This window comes from Podarcis filfolensis (genome assembly GCF_964270895.1).
Source record: "Podarcis filfolensis genome assembly, chromosome: 4".
Classification (NCBI taxonomy): Eukaryota; Metazoa; Chordata; class Lepidosauria; order Squamata; family Lacertidae; genus Podarcis; species Podarcis filfolensis.
Window position 1 is genome coordinate 71412050 of NC_139607.1, and position 15742 is coordinate 71427791.

General features: G+C 44.8%; 1 protein-coding gene across 4 annotated transcripts in view; it reads left to right on the forward strand.

Annotated features, from left to right (window-relative positions):
- COL8A1 (collagen type VIII alpha 1 chain) overlaps positions 1–15742 on the forward strand; it is a 94208-nt gene that overhangs the window by 76617 nt on the left and 1849 nt on the right. For 3 of the 4 annotated variants that reach the window (XM_083611555.1, XM_083611554.1, XM_083611553.1), the window contains 2 exons: positions 10940–11249; positions 12130–15629. In XM_083611555.1, coding sequence (XP_083467681.1) covers positions 10943–11249; positions 12130–14033 — 2211 coding nt within the window. In that variant the 5' untranslated portion in view covers positions 10940–10942 and the 3' untranslated portion in view covers positions 14034–15629. The remainder of the gene's footprint in view (positions 1–10939; positions 11250–12129; positions 15630–15742) is intronic. The other variant, XM_083611556.1, reaches the window with a different exon arrangement.

Consider the following 15742-nt stretch of genomic DNA (forward strand, 5'->3'; position numbering starts at 1 on the left):
TTACAATCTAAATTAGATAGCGTTCAAGTGATGGGTTCTTATACCGTAGAGTCTTCTTTGAATATCTGGGGAATGGATGAAACTCAGTGGTACAGTAAATGCATAAATTCACTGGTTCAATTCCCAGCATCTCCTGCAGTCAAGCAATTGTAAATGCTCAGCACACAGTTTTTAATGTGGTATGCTTTTGCAGTTTTCTAGTTTTGTGCAGATCTGAGGGTTCAAAAGAAAAGAAAACATATATAATGCCTCACTCTGTTCAGGAGCATATCTGAAATATTTACGAGCATAACTAAAAAGAAACCAGAGATTCAAGGAAGCAGTGGGCCTGGAAAGGGGAGTAGCAGAAAGTAATGATTGAGTCACTCACGCCAAAACACCTGTGACCCTGAGTGGAGCTATATGGGGCCAATTTTCCCCCAATATGTTTGATTATTGGGTAGATATGAATTTACAGAGGAAAACCATTAAAATTGGTGTTGTTTAAAGGTAGAATTATAAAATTGTAGAGTTGGAAGGGACCTTGAGGGTCATCTAGTCTAACCCCCTGCAATGCAGGAATCTTAGTTAAAGCATCCATGACAGATGGCCATCCAGCCTCTGCTTAAAAACCTCCAAAGAAGGAGAGTCCACCAACTCCTGAGGCAGACGGTTCCACTGTTGAACAGCTCTTACTGTCAGAACGTTCTTCCTGATATTTAGTCGGAATCTCCTTTCTTGTAACCTGAAGCCATTGGCTTGGGTCCTACTCTCTGGAGCAGGAGAAAACCAGCTAACTCCATCTTCCAGATGATAGCCCTTCAGACTGAAGATAACTATCATATCTCCCCCCCGTCTCCTCTCTTTCAGGCTAAACATATGCAACTCCCTCAACCGTTCTTCATAAGGCTTGTTTTCCAAATCCTTAATAACCTTGGTCACCCTCCTCTGCACACGTTCCAGATTGTCAATATCCTTCTTAAATTGTGGTGTCCAGAACTAGACACCGTACTCCAGGTGTGGTCAGACCAAGGCAGAATAGAGTGGTACTATTACTTCCCTTAATCGGGACACTATACTTCTGTTGATGCAGCCTAGAATAGCATTAGCTTTTTTTGCTGCTGCATCACACCGTTGACTCATGTTAAGCTTGTGGTCCCCTAGATCCTTTTCACATGTGCTATTGGCAAGCGAGGTATCCCCCATCTTATATTTGCACAGCTGGTTATTCTGCCTAAGTGCAGAACCTTACATTTGTCCCTGCTGAAACTCATTAGGTTAGTTTTGGCCCAGTTATCCAATCTGTTAAGGAATGCAAATAGCAGCAAACCCACACTTGGGTAAACTTGGGTGTGGCAAATCCTGACCAATGGTCTGACTCAGTATAAGGCAACTTCTTATGTTCTTCTTATCAGAAGCAAAATTGCCTTTGCGTGGATTTACCATTTTAGTTAACAATTCAAACATGAGTTCATGGATAAGCAGCTTAGCTGAAGACATTTCATATTTTTAAGTCAAATATTCAATTTCCTTCTGGCACTGTATGCTGCCACCTCTAAAATAACAGACTTACAGGCCTGCTTAGTTTTCACTGATGTCAACTGCTTGGTGTCTGCAAGAAACAAGCACCATGCTAACAGGCTTTTCAGAGAAACCCAACCCTTGGTTTTTTGGTCCATCTAGATTATTAAAATATCAGTCTTCTTTTGAAAAATAATAATAATACAGAGGGCATTTGGGGCTGTTGTATTTTCTTCCATCCGGTCTCTGTACCTGGGTAAAAAAACCCAATCACAATGTTTCTTTGCGTACAGCCAGCGAAGCAACATGTTTGATCGTTTCTGTTAAAAGCAGAATATGGCTTAAGATCTGACTTATCCCAGTCGTGTTATTTGGCAAACTAATGACACAGTGATTAAACCACTCAGAAATATATATATCAAAACCATCTGTGCCTGATTACATTTCAACTTTATTTTCAATTTAGCTTTGTATGTACCAGAGGAATTCGGCAGTTCCATTATTTCCTCATCAGGATAGCAGGAGAAGTTCCAAACAAAAGTAATCTCCAAGATTTATAGGCTTGACAGTAGTGTTGACACTTGGCAGGCAAAGCCTCTTAGGAGGAGGAGGAGGAGAAATGCTCACTTCTCCAGGTATGGAGCAGACTGGCTGCTGAGGCAGCTGTGCATCCCAGTGAGTGATGTGAACAGAATTTTGCCTTGACAATCCCACTTCCAGATGCATTCAGAGACCTGTGAACGGCGATCAGCTGCTTTTTAGAATGTATTAAAATTGTGCAGGAAACAATACATGTGTGCCTGCTTTCTCAGCTTTCTTTGGAAAGCAAGGATCAGCCATATATGTAACTTTCAATGGAATACCATTGCCTGCTTCTCTCCCCTCCCTCAATGGGATACAAGGGCTACTGTTACTGAAGTCGCTGTTGGAAAAATACCCTGGGGTGCCCCTGGACTCCGAGCGTCCTCCAGTAAAAGGCATTTCCCTTCTTCTCCAGTGCGCTTCAGCAACATATATCAAATGATATATGCACACTAATCTTCTAGCATAACACAGCAAGAAGCGTGAGACATCGTAGAGCTAATCTACGTATTTATTTACACACTGTGTACAGACAAACAGAATCATGGCGTCCTCTCTCTCCAGCTCCGAGAGAAGAAAAAAAGGACAAGTAAAAGCAAATGTACAGTACAATAGTACATACAGCGGAAGAGATAAGACTGTCTTCCGTTCCCACACTCTTTCCAGACAGGCATGTGATTTACACCAGTCTCATCTGCAACATCGGAGGCGTGAAATACTAACAGTTACTTCTTTTTGTTGATTTCAGCAGGAAAAAATAATTCATTCAAACTGTTGTAGATAAAGAACAAGTAAAAAGTATAGTGAGAGGGAGTTGGTGGGGTAGAGGTAAAAAGGTAAAGGTAAGGTGAAGGACCCCTGGATGGGGTTGCAGCGCTCATCTTGCTTTCAGGCCGAGGGAGCCAGCGTTTGTCCACAGACAGCTTTCCGGGTCATGTGCCAGCATGACTAAACCGCTTCTGGTACAACAGGACACCGTGACAGAAGCCAGAGCGCACGGAAATGCCATTTACCTTTCCACCACAGCAGTACCTATTTATCTACTCGTGCTGGTATGCTTTCAAACTGCTAGGTTGGCAGGAGCTGGGACAGAGCAACAAGGGTTCACTCCGTCACGGGGATTCGAACTGCCGACTTTCTGATCGGCAAGCCCAAGAGGCTCAGTGGTTTAGACCACAGCGCCGCCCACTCCCTATGGTAGGGCAGAAGGGTCCCTCTATCCAGCACTCCTAACTAAGCTGATCTCTTGCCACCTGTCAGGTGGGTGGGAGTTCCACTGGTGGCAACTAGTGGAAGGCCCCAAAATGTAGCATTCCAGACGCAAGGAGACAATGAGTCTGCCTGGGATCCATTGGATCCCACATCCGTCTCATTGCCATTGTGCAGCAGCATCACGCCCAATTGTGGCACCACCTGCAGGCAAAGCAGTCTTGCCGCTCGTACCTTTTGCCCTGACCACCACGTATAACAGGGCTGCAGTAGTCTCCCTGCTCCATGAGCAGCCTATGTAGTAGTTATAATAAATATATGTTCAGGAATGAGCCGATTAGGCCCACCAACTGCATGAAGCACCCTTGGGCAACTGCTGGGGACCCAGCTGCTGCCACCTGCCCTAAGGCCCCTATCTGAAAAGAAAGGAAATTCTGGCACTCCCATTAGAGTTGGGCAGCTGGGTTTAGAAGCTATCATTTAAATTGCCTACAGCGTCAAAGCAAGGCTACATCCAATCTATAGAACATTCTCCATATCAAACGACAGGAGTGTCCTCTTCTAACAGCATTCAGCTGAAACATCTTTCAGACCTTGGCATTAAATGCAGAGAGGGGGTGAGGAAGAGAGGGTGCAGCCAGCATGCAGAGGATGTTAATGCAGAGGATGCTTATTTATTTTAAATTGTATATCCTGCTTTTTACCGTCGAGGTCTCAAAGCAGAGAGCAACATTGAAATATGCAAAAAATTACAGCCTCTAGAATTTAAAATCTCAACCATTAAAAAAAAAATCTGTGAAGCATTCATGGTGCAAAGTCTTCTGAAATTTATTTTATTTTATTTATTTCATAAAATGTATACAGTGTTTGATTATAACACAGAGACACACGACACACACACACCCTCAACGTAGTTTACAAAAAGAGAAAACAATAAATAAATACGACAATCTTGACCAAGAATCTGACATTTAATAAGGGCAATGCCTTTCTAACTTCTTGTGGGAGGTAGTTCTAGGGAGTGAGGTCCAAAACACTGAAGGCATGACTTCTCATTGGGGTATACATGAAAATGTGCACATGCTTGTCTACCTGCACACGTTTATCCCTCTTGTGATCGAAGTGAACACCTGAAAAGGGCGACAACAGTAAAGCAAAAGAGATGGGAGGGGCAGAGACATATGTGGCCAGTGGTTTTCAGCCTTGTTTTCCTTTGGGGTGGATTGTAGCACTTCATTTTGCTTTTTTGGATAGACATACCTTCTCTTCCAGAATTGGAGGGAAGGTACGCACAAGACAAGATTTCTCTCTTGCAATTGGGTGGGGGAAATGCTGCCTTCCAATAAAAACGGTCTGAAGGGCCAGAGACCTTTTCAAGAAAAATATTGTATAGACATTTTTCATGGTTTGAATATCTCCCTTGGACTGGGATTTGGGGTTTCTAAGGAGCTATAAAATTAATACAAAGAAAAGAAAACAAGAGAGGCGGTTGTCTTTCTCTCCCCACCCCTTCTTGGACGGGATAATCAAAGTACAGTGAGCTGAATTACTGTACATGGCAGAGACTCAGGCCCAAGACACAAACTTCAATTTTGCTGTACTTTTCTGAAAGACAGATAAGCCATAAAGCAGCGTGGAGGCAAGAACTAAGAAAACACAGTGTGCACAGCATCAAAGTGAACAAATGAAAGGCCAATGCTGTGTTTTGCTAGTTTGTACAAAGAAGTGGGTAAGAAAGTATTTTATGGCAAGGAATCAAGCCATAAAACCATGGGATTGCAACAGAGAATCACATTCAAGAATAATATTAAGCAAATTTAAGCTAGCATCATACTTAAGCATTTCGTGGCTGCTTCATATGCAGTGGTGGCTGATGGCCATTGGGATAGGTGGGGTGGAAGGAAGAGAGGGAGGGAGGCCAACAGCAGGGGGAGCCAGAGTCAATGACACAGGTAACCACAGACGACAATGGGCAGAGCGAACTAATTCTTGTTCTACTAATTCTTGTTTTGCCCCAACTTCGTCCCTGCTGAGTTATTCAAGGGCACCACTGAGACAAAGGAGGAAGAAGCTGGGGGGGCAGCTTTGGGGGGGAGTTGTAAGGAAGAGAGTAGGCATGTGGGGACTAGCTGGGGGCAGACTGAGGCAGGTGGGGTAGGGCCCCATTTGCCCTGATGAGCCAATCACCATTGTTCACATGATACTTTTTGGGAGCTAACAAGTTGTTGTTTCCATACCGCCCTTCATCCATGGATCACAGGTTTACATTATAAAAATATATAAATTCATACCGTACTAACAAACAAAAATAATACCACCACCTGCCACAGTTTAAAAGGCTATAAATTGCTTAATCAACCCAAAGCCTGGTTGAAGAGGAATGTTTTTGCCTGGCACTTAAAGCTGTGTAACCGAGGCACCAAGTGAGTCCCCTGAGGAAAGCATTGCACAAACTGGGAGCCACCATAGAAAAGGCCTCTTCTCATGTTGCCACACTCCATGCCTCTCATGGAGGAGGCAAGCAAAGAAGGGCCTCAGATTATGAACACAGGCAGGGAGGGCTGCCATACATCTGTTTTTCCCCCAGACATGTCTAGAAATCGGACTGTCAAAATGGCGTCTGGGCGGATTTTCGCTGAATCTGCAAAATGTCCAGGAGAACCGGGATGTATGGCAACTAGGGAGATTTTTCAAGAAAAATGCTTTTAAATTAAAATAAAAGCCCAAAGACCTATTTATTTTAAGGATATGTCCCCCCCCCTTCAAAAACACCCCCCCCCAAAAAAACACCCTAATCACAGGGTCTGGGTCAGTTCATGTGGGGAGAGTCAGTCCTTGAGGTGTTGAGCCCTGAGCCATTTAAGGCTTTATAGGTCAAAACCAGCATTTTGACTTGAACCCAGAAACTATGGCAGCCAGTGCAGTCAGACCAGGATCAGTGTGATATACCAGTTCTCTTCTGCCAATAGCAGCTTCTAGTCATATGTCCTTGGTGGCGGCAGTCGCTTCTCCAGGGTCTATAGTCATACATCCAACAGATGAAATGTTTACAACAAGCTATAGCTGGACGGATTGAGATATTCTCTCTCAACCTCTCTCCGTGTATATTTATATTTATTATATTTACTCTATCTGATGCTTTCATTGAGGTAATATTTTTAATTGCATTTTTAAAATCTAGAACAACAATAAATGCATTTTCTTTTACAAATGCTACACACTCTATCATGGCAATGTTGTAGAGCCTGCTTGGGGGTCTTTTCCTATTTCAAGGTAGCCTGCTTTCACCTTTGCAGATCTGCTGTGCCGTTCCTCATGCTTCCTAAAAATGAATAGAAGAGCTTTGTTGCCAATGTCACTTCCCTGCTTTCGAAAGCACAGCGAAATTGACAAAATCCCCTTAAGGAAATCAAAATAGCAAGAAGAAAAGACATCCCGTGGGGACGATGGTTTTAAGAGGTTCATGCAAAAGGGGAAATGAAGTGTAAGCTTTTAGGACCATCTCACAAAAGCTAAAGGTATTAGGGGCATGCTTTGAAGCTGAAAACGCTCCCATTTCAACAGTCAATTATCCTTTCAAATGTCAAGATATTTTAATGGAATTGTTTAGATACTTGAAACATTGGTGGAACCGTTAATTTGCATCCTCCTTTTGCAAGTTGGCTTTGTCAGCACTTTGCAATATATTAAACTGAACAGCCTGATTCAAACCAGATTAACAAGAACAGAAAAGGGGGCAAAAAACCCCTTTTAAATGTAGAGCAGAATGGATAATTTTGCATATCTGCATTTAAATGGGTATATGAGCAACAATAATTCAGGTAATTGTACACAATCTTGTTCCCAGCTCTCTAGGCGATATGCTATTCAGTTTAAAAACTAGTGCTGCAGTGTATGGACTAGAACCTCCATTTACTAGCTTTAGGATTGCTGAGTCATCAAACAAGGGAAATGCAAAAGAGGTCTACATTGCCCCCCTGGGCTCCTCTGGGATGAAGGGCGGGGTATCAATTTAAATAAATAAAACTGGGCAAGAATTGTGCTCAGATAAGCCTTTTCGTTTGAAGTGCATCTTCTGTTTTAAAATGTTGAAAAGGTGTGCTTACTTTTGAACTTTATTTAAGGATTTCATTGCTGTTTAGTGAAATGATCAAGGGAGTTTCAGGGTCCTTAAATTTGCTTTGACTTATTCAATCAAATGTAAATATAAAGCAATACTGAATCATGTAGAGTAGAATTGCTCCATACTTTAAGGTGTGTCCTTTTTAGGCCACAAAGAATCCATTCAACCCAAGTTTTTCATTATTCCTCCTCTGTTCTCTGCTAGTGAGATGCTAAGCCTAGAAACAAAACTTGCAAGTTCATTCCAGTTGTCTTCAGTGGAACTACGTATTTGTTTACTGATTTGGGGGCAAAAGGAGCTTCTTGGATCATGCTGAGAAATTTCCCCCAAACCATATTTTTGTCACTTCATCTCCTCCATGATGAGATATGCTTTCCTAGAGCTGATTTGTGTAGTGACTGTAGTCCATGAGAACAAGGAGGAGACTCACGATTCTGTCGTAACCCTTGTATCAGGGGCACATCCACTTGCAGAGGGGAAATTGATGGGATGACTTGGGTTGGGAAGTCCAAGACAGAGCTTACACCTGTTGTCAGGGAACTGACATCGGAGCCCAGAGTGGAGGTAGGGCTCTCCAACGATGCAGGAGAAGGGACCAGCAGGGAAAGGGAGAACACTTCCCTTGGGGAAGGAAATTGGCGTGACACCAGGAAAGAAGGGGAGGAGGGAAGGTCTTTGGAGAGAGGGCTCCAAGACCCTTCCACAGGGTCCAGCGGGGAGAGCCCAGGACCTCCGCTGGCCACGCCCACTCTGCGCAGGAGACTTCCGCGCAGGGAGGCTAGGCGGAGACTTGGCGTCAAACAGCTTTTATGTTGGAAGAAGTTTAGGGAACGCCCACTGACGGATTCTGCCAGTGACTGAGACAGTCGCCTTGTAAGGGCTGTCAAATCAGGGAAAGGTTTAGCTACCCCAACAGCTGGGAGCAGTTTGGAATTTACGCACAAGCAACCCCAATTCCCATTACACCTGTATTGCAATATTCTAAATACAGCTTTAACTCTTTTTGTATTGTAAATGGCATACACAGGCTCAAGCTGATGAAGACTATAACTGAATTGTGTATCACATAACAGATTTTCTTTCATGAAGATAAGCTGTTTTAAAAATCCGGACCCACACGTTCAGCACTAAAATATTTAAACCATACATATAATCCTCTTCCCTGGCCATGTTTGTGAGGCTTAATTATACACACACACACAGGCAATTCTTTCTGAAGTGTGAAAACTGTAACTATTGCTTTTCTGCTTGATAGCAAAATAAATGTTTTTAATAGAAAAAAAACCAAAAAAAAACAAAATAGTTTTGTTTATCAAATGGTTGCATTGGAATTATATCTACATATGCAAATGACGAGAGTGTCATACTGAGGGCTTCATTGAGTGTGAAAATCCATGCATTCCTGGTCGTTTTTGCCTGATAAGTCAGGTCTTAAATTAGCTGACTTTTAAATCCACATCGACTGAATATAGAAAGCAAAGAATGGAAGCTGTGTGTAATTATGAACTGGCACATTATGCATTACTCAAATATGTTAATACTGTGCGTGGCCCCCTCTCCCAAGTATTGAGACATTTGTTCTTAACTTTCACTACTTAGTTAAAAAAAAATGTGTAAAGAATGTTTGTAAATGCCTGAGGCTTTAACTGTCTACCCATTTTGTGGGTGTTTTCCCAAAAGAATAGTCATTGTTTAAGGTGAAACTATCTGTTTCGAGTCTGTGTCATTGCACAACTATGCCCTGTGCCACAGCCTCAGCTGTGCAATTCTGCACCAGTTAGCACTTCCTAAGCAGGCCCAAGGGCAGCCCTGCATAGAGCACATTACGGTAATTGAGCCTCAAGGTTACCTATGCAGTGGTCAAGCGATCCCTTTCCAGGAGGTTTCATAGCTAACAAATCAGATACAACTGGTAGAAGGCATTCCTAGCCACAGAGGACATTTGGGCCTCTAGTGACAAGAAGTATCCTTGAGGTAAGAGCCCTTGATCCAAGCATTTGTCCTCATAAACTATTCTAAGTTGGATCGCTTTCATAGCAAATCTAGCCATGCTGAACATAGCAGACTTAGCTGTACTTGACTGCAAATGTTTGATTTTATCCATTATTACTGTGGAGCGCTACTGACTCTCAACCTCTCTTCAGATATTTCCCCCCTCGGAATTTCATATAAATGCAACGTGAAATGACTGCTTCAAATTTAATTATGATGCAAACAAAAAATCTGGATTTTCAGAAGAGTGGGGATTGTATAGAATTGTACAGCAAACACCCCCTCTAGTGTGCACTTACAAATACTGCTTCGTGGTTTCCACCCTCTTTTTTCTGTTTAGTTCTATTAGGCCAAATCTTAGCTTCTTCTAGCTCTTTCTCTCAGGGAACTTGTGAAGAGCCTTGCTGCATTCAACCAAAAGTGCATCAAATCCAGCATCCTGTTTTCCATAAGTATGGCAGCCCAACTAGATATTTCTGGGAAGCCTACAAGCAGTGCATGAGGGAAAATGACCCCCTGCTGCTGCCTGCTGCTGTAGAATGTGCCTACAGTGGTACCTCAGGTTCCAGACACTTCAGGTTACAGTCTCCGCTAACCCAGAAATAGTACCTCGGGTTAAGAACTTTGCTCTAGGATGAGAACAGAAATCACACGGCAGTGGCGCAGCGGCAGCAGGAGGCCCCATTAGCTAAAGTGGTACCTCAGGTTAAGAACATTTTCAGACCTCTGGAACGAATTAAGTTCTTAACCTGAGGTACCACTGTATAGCCATCTTGACTAGCAGTTGACAGCCTTATCCTGCATGAATTTGTCTCTTTTAAAACTGCCTATATTGGTAGCCATCACTGCACCACGGTAGCAAATCCCACGGTTTAACAATGTTATGTATCAGAAGAGCAGGAAGGTTACATTATTTGACAAAGGAAGAGCAGCATTAATTGAAGGGTCAAAGAAACCCATCCCAGATTGCTCACTTGAAAGTGTTACATCTCAAGAAATAGGATGGAGTTTGTCCCCTCTGCCAGTCGATCTGCACATGAGCAATAAAAAAACCTAGCAACTGGGTTCATGAAAATGCACACACAAAAATAGCTAGGAACCAAATAATTCAACAAGATTGAAAGTTCAAGTCCTCCAAGTTGGTCTTCCAGGCATCTTCTCTGCTGACCGAATGATGGAGGAGAAGGTGTGGAACCAGCTTAGATAGCCTTGACGGCTGGGACCCATGGACTCTAGGTGTGACTGATTTCAGCTTCCTTTTTTCCTTCCTTTTAATAAAAAATGTTTGAAATGTTGTTACCATGCAGTGCCATGGGAAGAATACGATGTGCCACTGGGAATACGATGGTGGCTACAGCTATAGCTGCTTCACCCAGTACTATAAAGAAAAGCACTTAGGTTAAAGAGGTTAAGATAACTGCAGCCACCACAAACCTCCTTCTTCTCAATGCCTCTGGTTCCATCCCTCACATACAGTTGCCTTTGCCATTCCCCACTCCCTTGCAACTGCTGTTCTGTTCTGTTTTGTTGCAGGTTATGGCTTTGTTGCTAGCACCTATGTGGCTTTTGACGGCGGTTGCATCCCTTTACCTTGGGCTACTGAGGCCCACCCAAGCAGGTGCTTATTATGGGATCAAGCAGATGCCTCCCCAAGTGCCGCAGTACCAGCCCCTGGGGCAACAAGTACCTCACATGCCACTGGGCAAAGATGGTGTTCCAATGCAGCACATGGCCAAGGAGGGGCCACACTTGCCCTATGGGAAAGAATATGTGCCTCAGTACATCAAAGAAATCCCACAGATACCCATGCTTGGCAAGAAGGGGATTTCAAAGAAAGGAAAAGGTAACATTGGCAAGACGTGAGCTGTCCTTCTTCCTGCTCCTTCCTACTTCGGTTCTTAACCATCCCTCTGTCATCTAACAGAAAATATGTATATTTGTTTGTATAGTAAGTGAACATAAAGAGTTATTTCTGGATGGAGCTCTGCGGGGTTTCTGCATGGCATGCCGAAAAGGTTTTTTAAATACTATGTCTATAAATATTTCCAAGTGACCTAAGGCATGTATTTCTGCATTTTGATGAAGTTTCATACCTATTCCCCAAATATTCAGAATTTCCAAATTCATTACACACCCTTAGCTTAAGAAATAGAACTCTTACTTGAAACATTGTAGAGGAAGGGAGCTAAGGCATGTACATCTGAAAGCAGGAGTCTTATATTTGGAATGCATTCAGAGAATAACACTGTGCCACTGAAAATGGTGGAGATAGCCATTTAAAATATGCAACGTGGTTTTTAACTGTTAAAATGGCAATGCTGTTTGAAGACTGTGGTTATCAAGCCACCTCAGTTGTGGTATCAACTGCATTAGCAGCAAATCTGAGAGCCAGTGTGGTGTAGTGGTTAAGAGCGGTAGACTCGTAATCTGGTGAACTGGGTTCGCGTGTCCGCTCCTCCACATGCAGCTGCTGGGTGACCTTGAGCTAGTCACACTTCTCTGAAGTCTCTCAGCCCCACTCACCTCAGAGTGTTTGTTGTGGGGGAGGAAGGGAAAGGAGAATGTTAGCCAATTTGAGACTCCTTCAGGTAGTGATAAAGCGGGATATCAAATCCAAATCCAGGCGCAAGCTTACTATATTAATTCCCCTTGAAGTACTTAGATGATTGGCCTGTCAACTGACATAATGGTTAATTGTCGCTCCCTCTTTCTCTCTTGTACAGCAGAACTTCCATTAGCCAGTTTGAGAGGTGAGCAGGGTCCTCCTGGGGAGCCTGGACCAAGAGGCCCACCCGGACCACCAGGGATACCAGGACATGGAGTGCCAGGAGCCAAAGGAAAACCAGGTCCACAAGGATATCCAGGGATTGGCAAACCAGGCATGCCTGGAATGCCGGGAAAACCAGGAGCGATGGGGGCTCCGGGATCAAGAGGAGAGATGGGACCAAAGGGAGAGATTGGACCTATGGGCATTCCAGGGCCCCAAGGGCAACCAGGACCTCATGGACTCCCTGGAATAGGAAAGCCAGGTGACAGAGGATTGCCAGGACAGCCAGGAGGAAAGGGCGAGCCAGGGATGAAAGGGCAACCTGGAATGCAAGGCCCCCCAGGCCCAAAAGGAGATAAAGGTGTTGGGATTCCAGGATTGCCAGGGCTAAAAGGTCCACCTGGTTTACCTGGTCCTCCAGGTCCTGTTGGGCTTCCAGGGGTAGGCAAGCCAGGGATGGTTGGTTTCCCAGGCCCACAGGGACCTGCAGGCAAACCAGGGCTTCCCGGAGAGCCAGGGCCTCGGGGGTTAGGTGGGGCTCCTGGAATTCAAGGTCCTCCTGGCCTTCCAGGTGTGGGGAAACCAGGCCAAGATGGAATTCCAGGGCAGCCAGGGTTTCCAGGTGGGAAAGGTGAGCAAGGCTTGCCAGGCTTACCTGGACCTCCTGGCATGCCTGGGATTGGGAAGCCAGGTTTCCCTGGGCCTAAAGGTGAGCGTGGCATGGGCGGTATTCCAGGACCACTTGGGCCTAAGGGTGAAAAGGGGCACATGGGCCCACCTGGTATGGGTGGGCCACCAGGAGAACCAGGCCAACCAGGATTGCCAGGGTTAATGGGGCCCTCAGGTGCTATGGGGTTTCAAGGGCCTAAAGGAGAAGCTGGAGCTGTTGGCCCTCAAGGACCAATTGGTCCAAAAGGTGAAGTTGGTTTACAGGGTTTCCCAGGGAAGCCTGGTTTCCCAGGAGAAGTGGGGTCTCCAGGCCTAAGAGGCTTACCTGGCCCAATTGGACCAAAAGGGGAAGCTGGTCACAAAGGCTTGCCAGGTCTGCCTGGTACTCATGGGCCCATGGGTCCCAAAGGAGAGCCTGGGATCCCAGGGGCTCAAGGCCTCCAAGGCCCTTCTGGAATCCCAGGCATCGCAGGACCCAGTGGCCCAATTGGACCTCCCGGGCTTCCCGGGGTGAAGGGTGAACGAGGCCTACCAGGCCAGCCAGGATTTCCAGGAGCAGGGAAACCTGGAATTGCGGGGATGCAAGGCCCACCTGGGAAGCCTGGGTCCATTGGTGCTCCTGGCCAGCCAGGCCTCCAGGGACCTCCAGGGCCTCCTGGCCCACCAGGCCCACCAGTCATAATACAACCCACACCGCCAGCTATGGGACAATATTTGCCTGAGGTGGGTCCAGGCCTTGATGGAGCAAAGACGCCATACGGCTACAAGAAAATCAAAAACGGCGCCGCTTCCTACGAGATGCCAGCTTTCACAGCTGAGCTCACCACACCTTTCCCACGGGTTGGAGTTCCTGTGGTGTTTGACAAGCTCCTCTACAATGGCAGGCAGAACTATAACCCACAGACTGGCATCTTCACCTGCGAGATCCCAGGGATTTACTACTTTGCCTACCACGTTCACTGTAAAGGGGGGAATGTTTGGGTGGCTTTGTTCAAGAACAACGAGCCCCTGATGTACACATACGATGAATACAAGAAAGGCTTCCTGGACCAAGCTTCTGGGAGTGCCGTCGTTCAGCTGACGCTAGGTGACAGAGTTTATATCCAGATGCCATCCGAACAAGCAGCAGGACTCTATGCTGGGCAATATGTCCATTCATCTTTTTCAGGATATTTATTGTATCCCATGTAAACCAAAACACTCGGACAGAACAAAAACTCCCCCTGCCCGTTCTCCAAATCTATACCATTGAAAGGTGCATTTAATGACTTTTATTTTGTTTTCTTTTTTGGACCAACATGTACAATCATTCAAATAAAATTACAACTTCAAACATTATTTACAGCTTGTTATAGAGAAAAGTGGTGGCAAACCCAGTGGAGATCTATTTGCTGCTGTACACTGAACATGTTCAACATTTGCCTTGGATAATGACTATGTCGGGGTTCACACCAGGTGCTCATGTGATGCGCTTTTACCGTTTGCTTACCTGAAACATTCAGCTAAAGGGGGATATGGGAAAGAAAAAGAAACAGTGGTGCTGATTTTAGAGTACTGTACAGCAACAGTAGTGCTGGTCACATCCACATCAAGGAAGGAATTCAGTGGAGCAATAAGTTGAAGTCCCTCAGCAATGTACTAGTTGCACTAGTATAAGAGTGTTTAAAATGTACGATGCGGATGTGAACTAGAGGTGTAGAATCCTGCAATGTAAATTAAGCTTCTCCTTCCCATAGTCCTTTCTTGCTGTGCAGGACTCTTCCAACTTGTACCTGCAAAGAATGACAGAAAAGAATCGCTTTTGGTGTTAGCTAAGCAAAGAAATGACCCCAAGTCCTCAGAAAGCCAAGGAAAACTTTCCCAGCTCTTTTTTCCAGTGAGCAGTGGGTCATTTCACCAGCAACTGGGGTACTTTCAAAGGCATTTATCTAGATCTATAAGTACTGGAAAACAATGACTTTTTAGATAAAACTTTCAGTCCAAGTGATTGTATCTGTTATGTGAAGACAAGTGAAGGTGAGGACAGAACAGGTTTGTGGTTGCTAGATAATCCCTGCTGCCTCACAGATCAGCCAACAGACCTCTGGAAATAGGTATATGGAATAGTGAACATGTAACAAAGGCAAGGTGCTGAAAGATATATCTCAAACAAGCACCAATGGATGGAGCAAGAGTTGAGCACTTCTACGTTGCTTTGATTTCATTCGGTGAAAGCTACGTACTGTACATGCTTAGCACCAAAGTACATTTGACACAGAATCACATATTCCCACCCACCCATCTGCAGTTTACACACACACACACAAACACTGCAGCCACAGAGGCTGAAAAAAAAAAGACTCCTGTAGGAGGGAGGAGAGCAGCTTTTTAACTTTCTCCTCTCTTGACAGTTTTCCAGCTAAAAGCAGCCCCCTTTCCCAACCACCTTTTCTCCATAGAAAAGCTGCATGGGAACAATTTTCAGTGGAGTTATCTTCAGACGGGAAAGAGTTTAAAGTGACTCCACTCTCTCCCTACTGGTCTTCCAGTTCTCGATTGCAACCTCTACTGCTTCATTAAGGAGGAAGTTACATGGAACTCCATGTAGTGTTTAGTTTGGCCACTCCTGCACCTAGTGAAATCAAAAGCAACATTAACAAACTTAAATTTGGCTGAATTACACCCCCACCTCCACCTTGTTTGCCTCTTTGTTTGGGACTCAGTAGTTTTCTTTGGAATAAGCTGAGAACTGAAGTTGCCTCTTCATTGGTCCACTTCTATCTTCACTTAATAAATGGTGGATAAGACGTGGGTAGCGCTGTGGGTTAAACCACAGAGCCTAGGACTTGCCGATCAGAAGGTCGGCGGTTCAAATCCCCACGACAGAGTGAGCTCCCATTGCTCGGTCCCTGCTCCTCCCC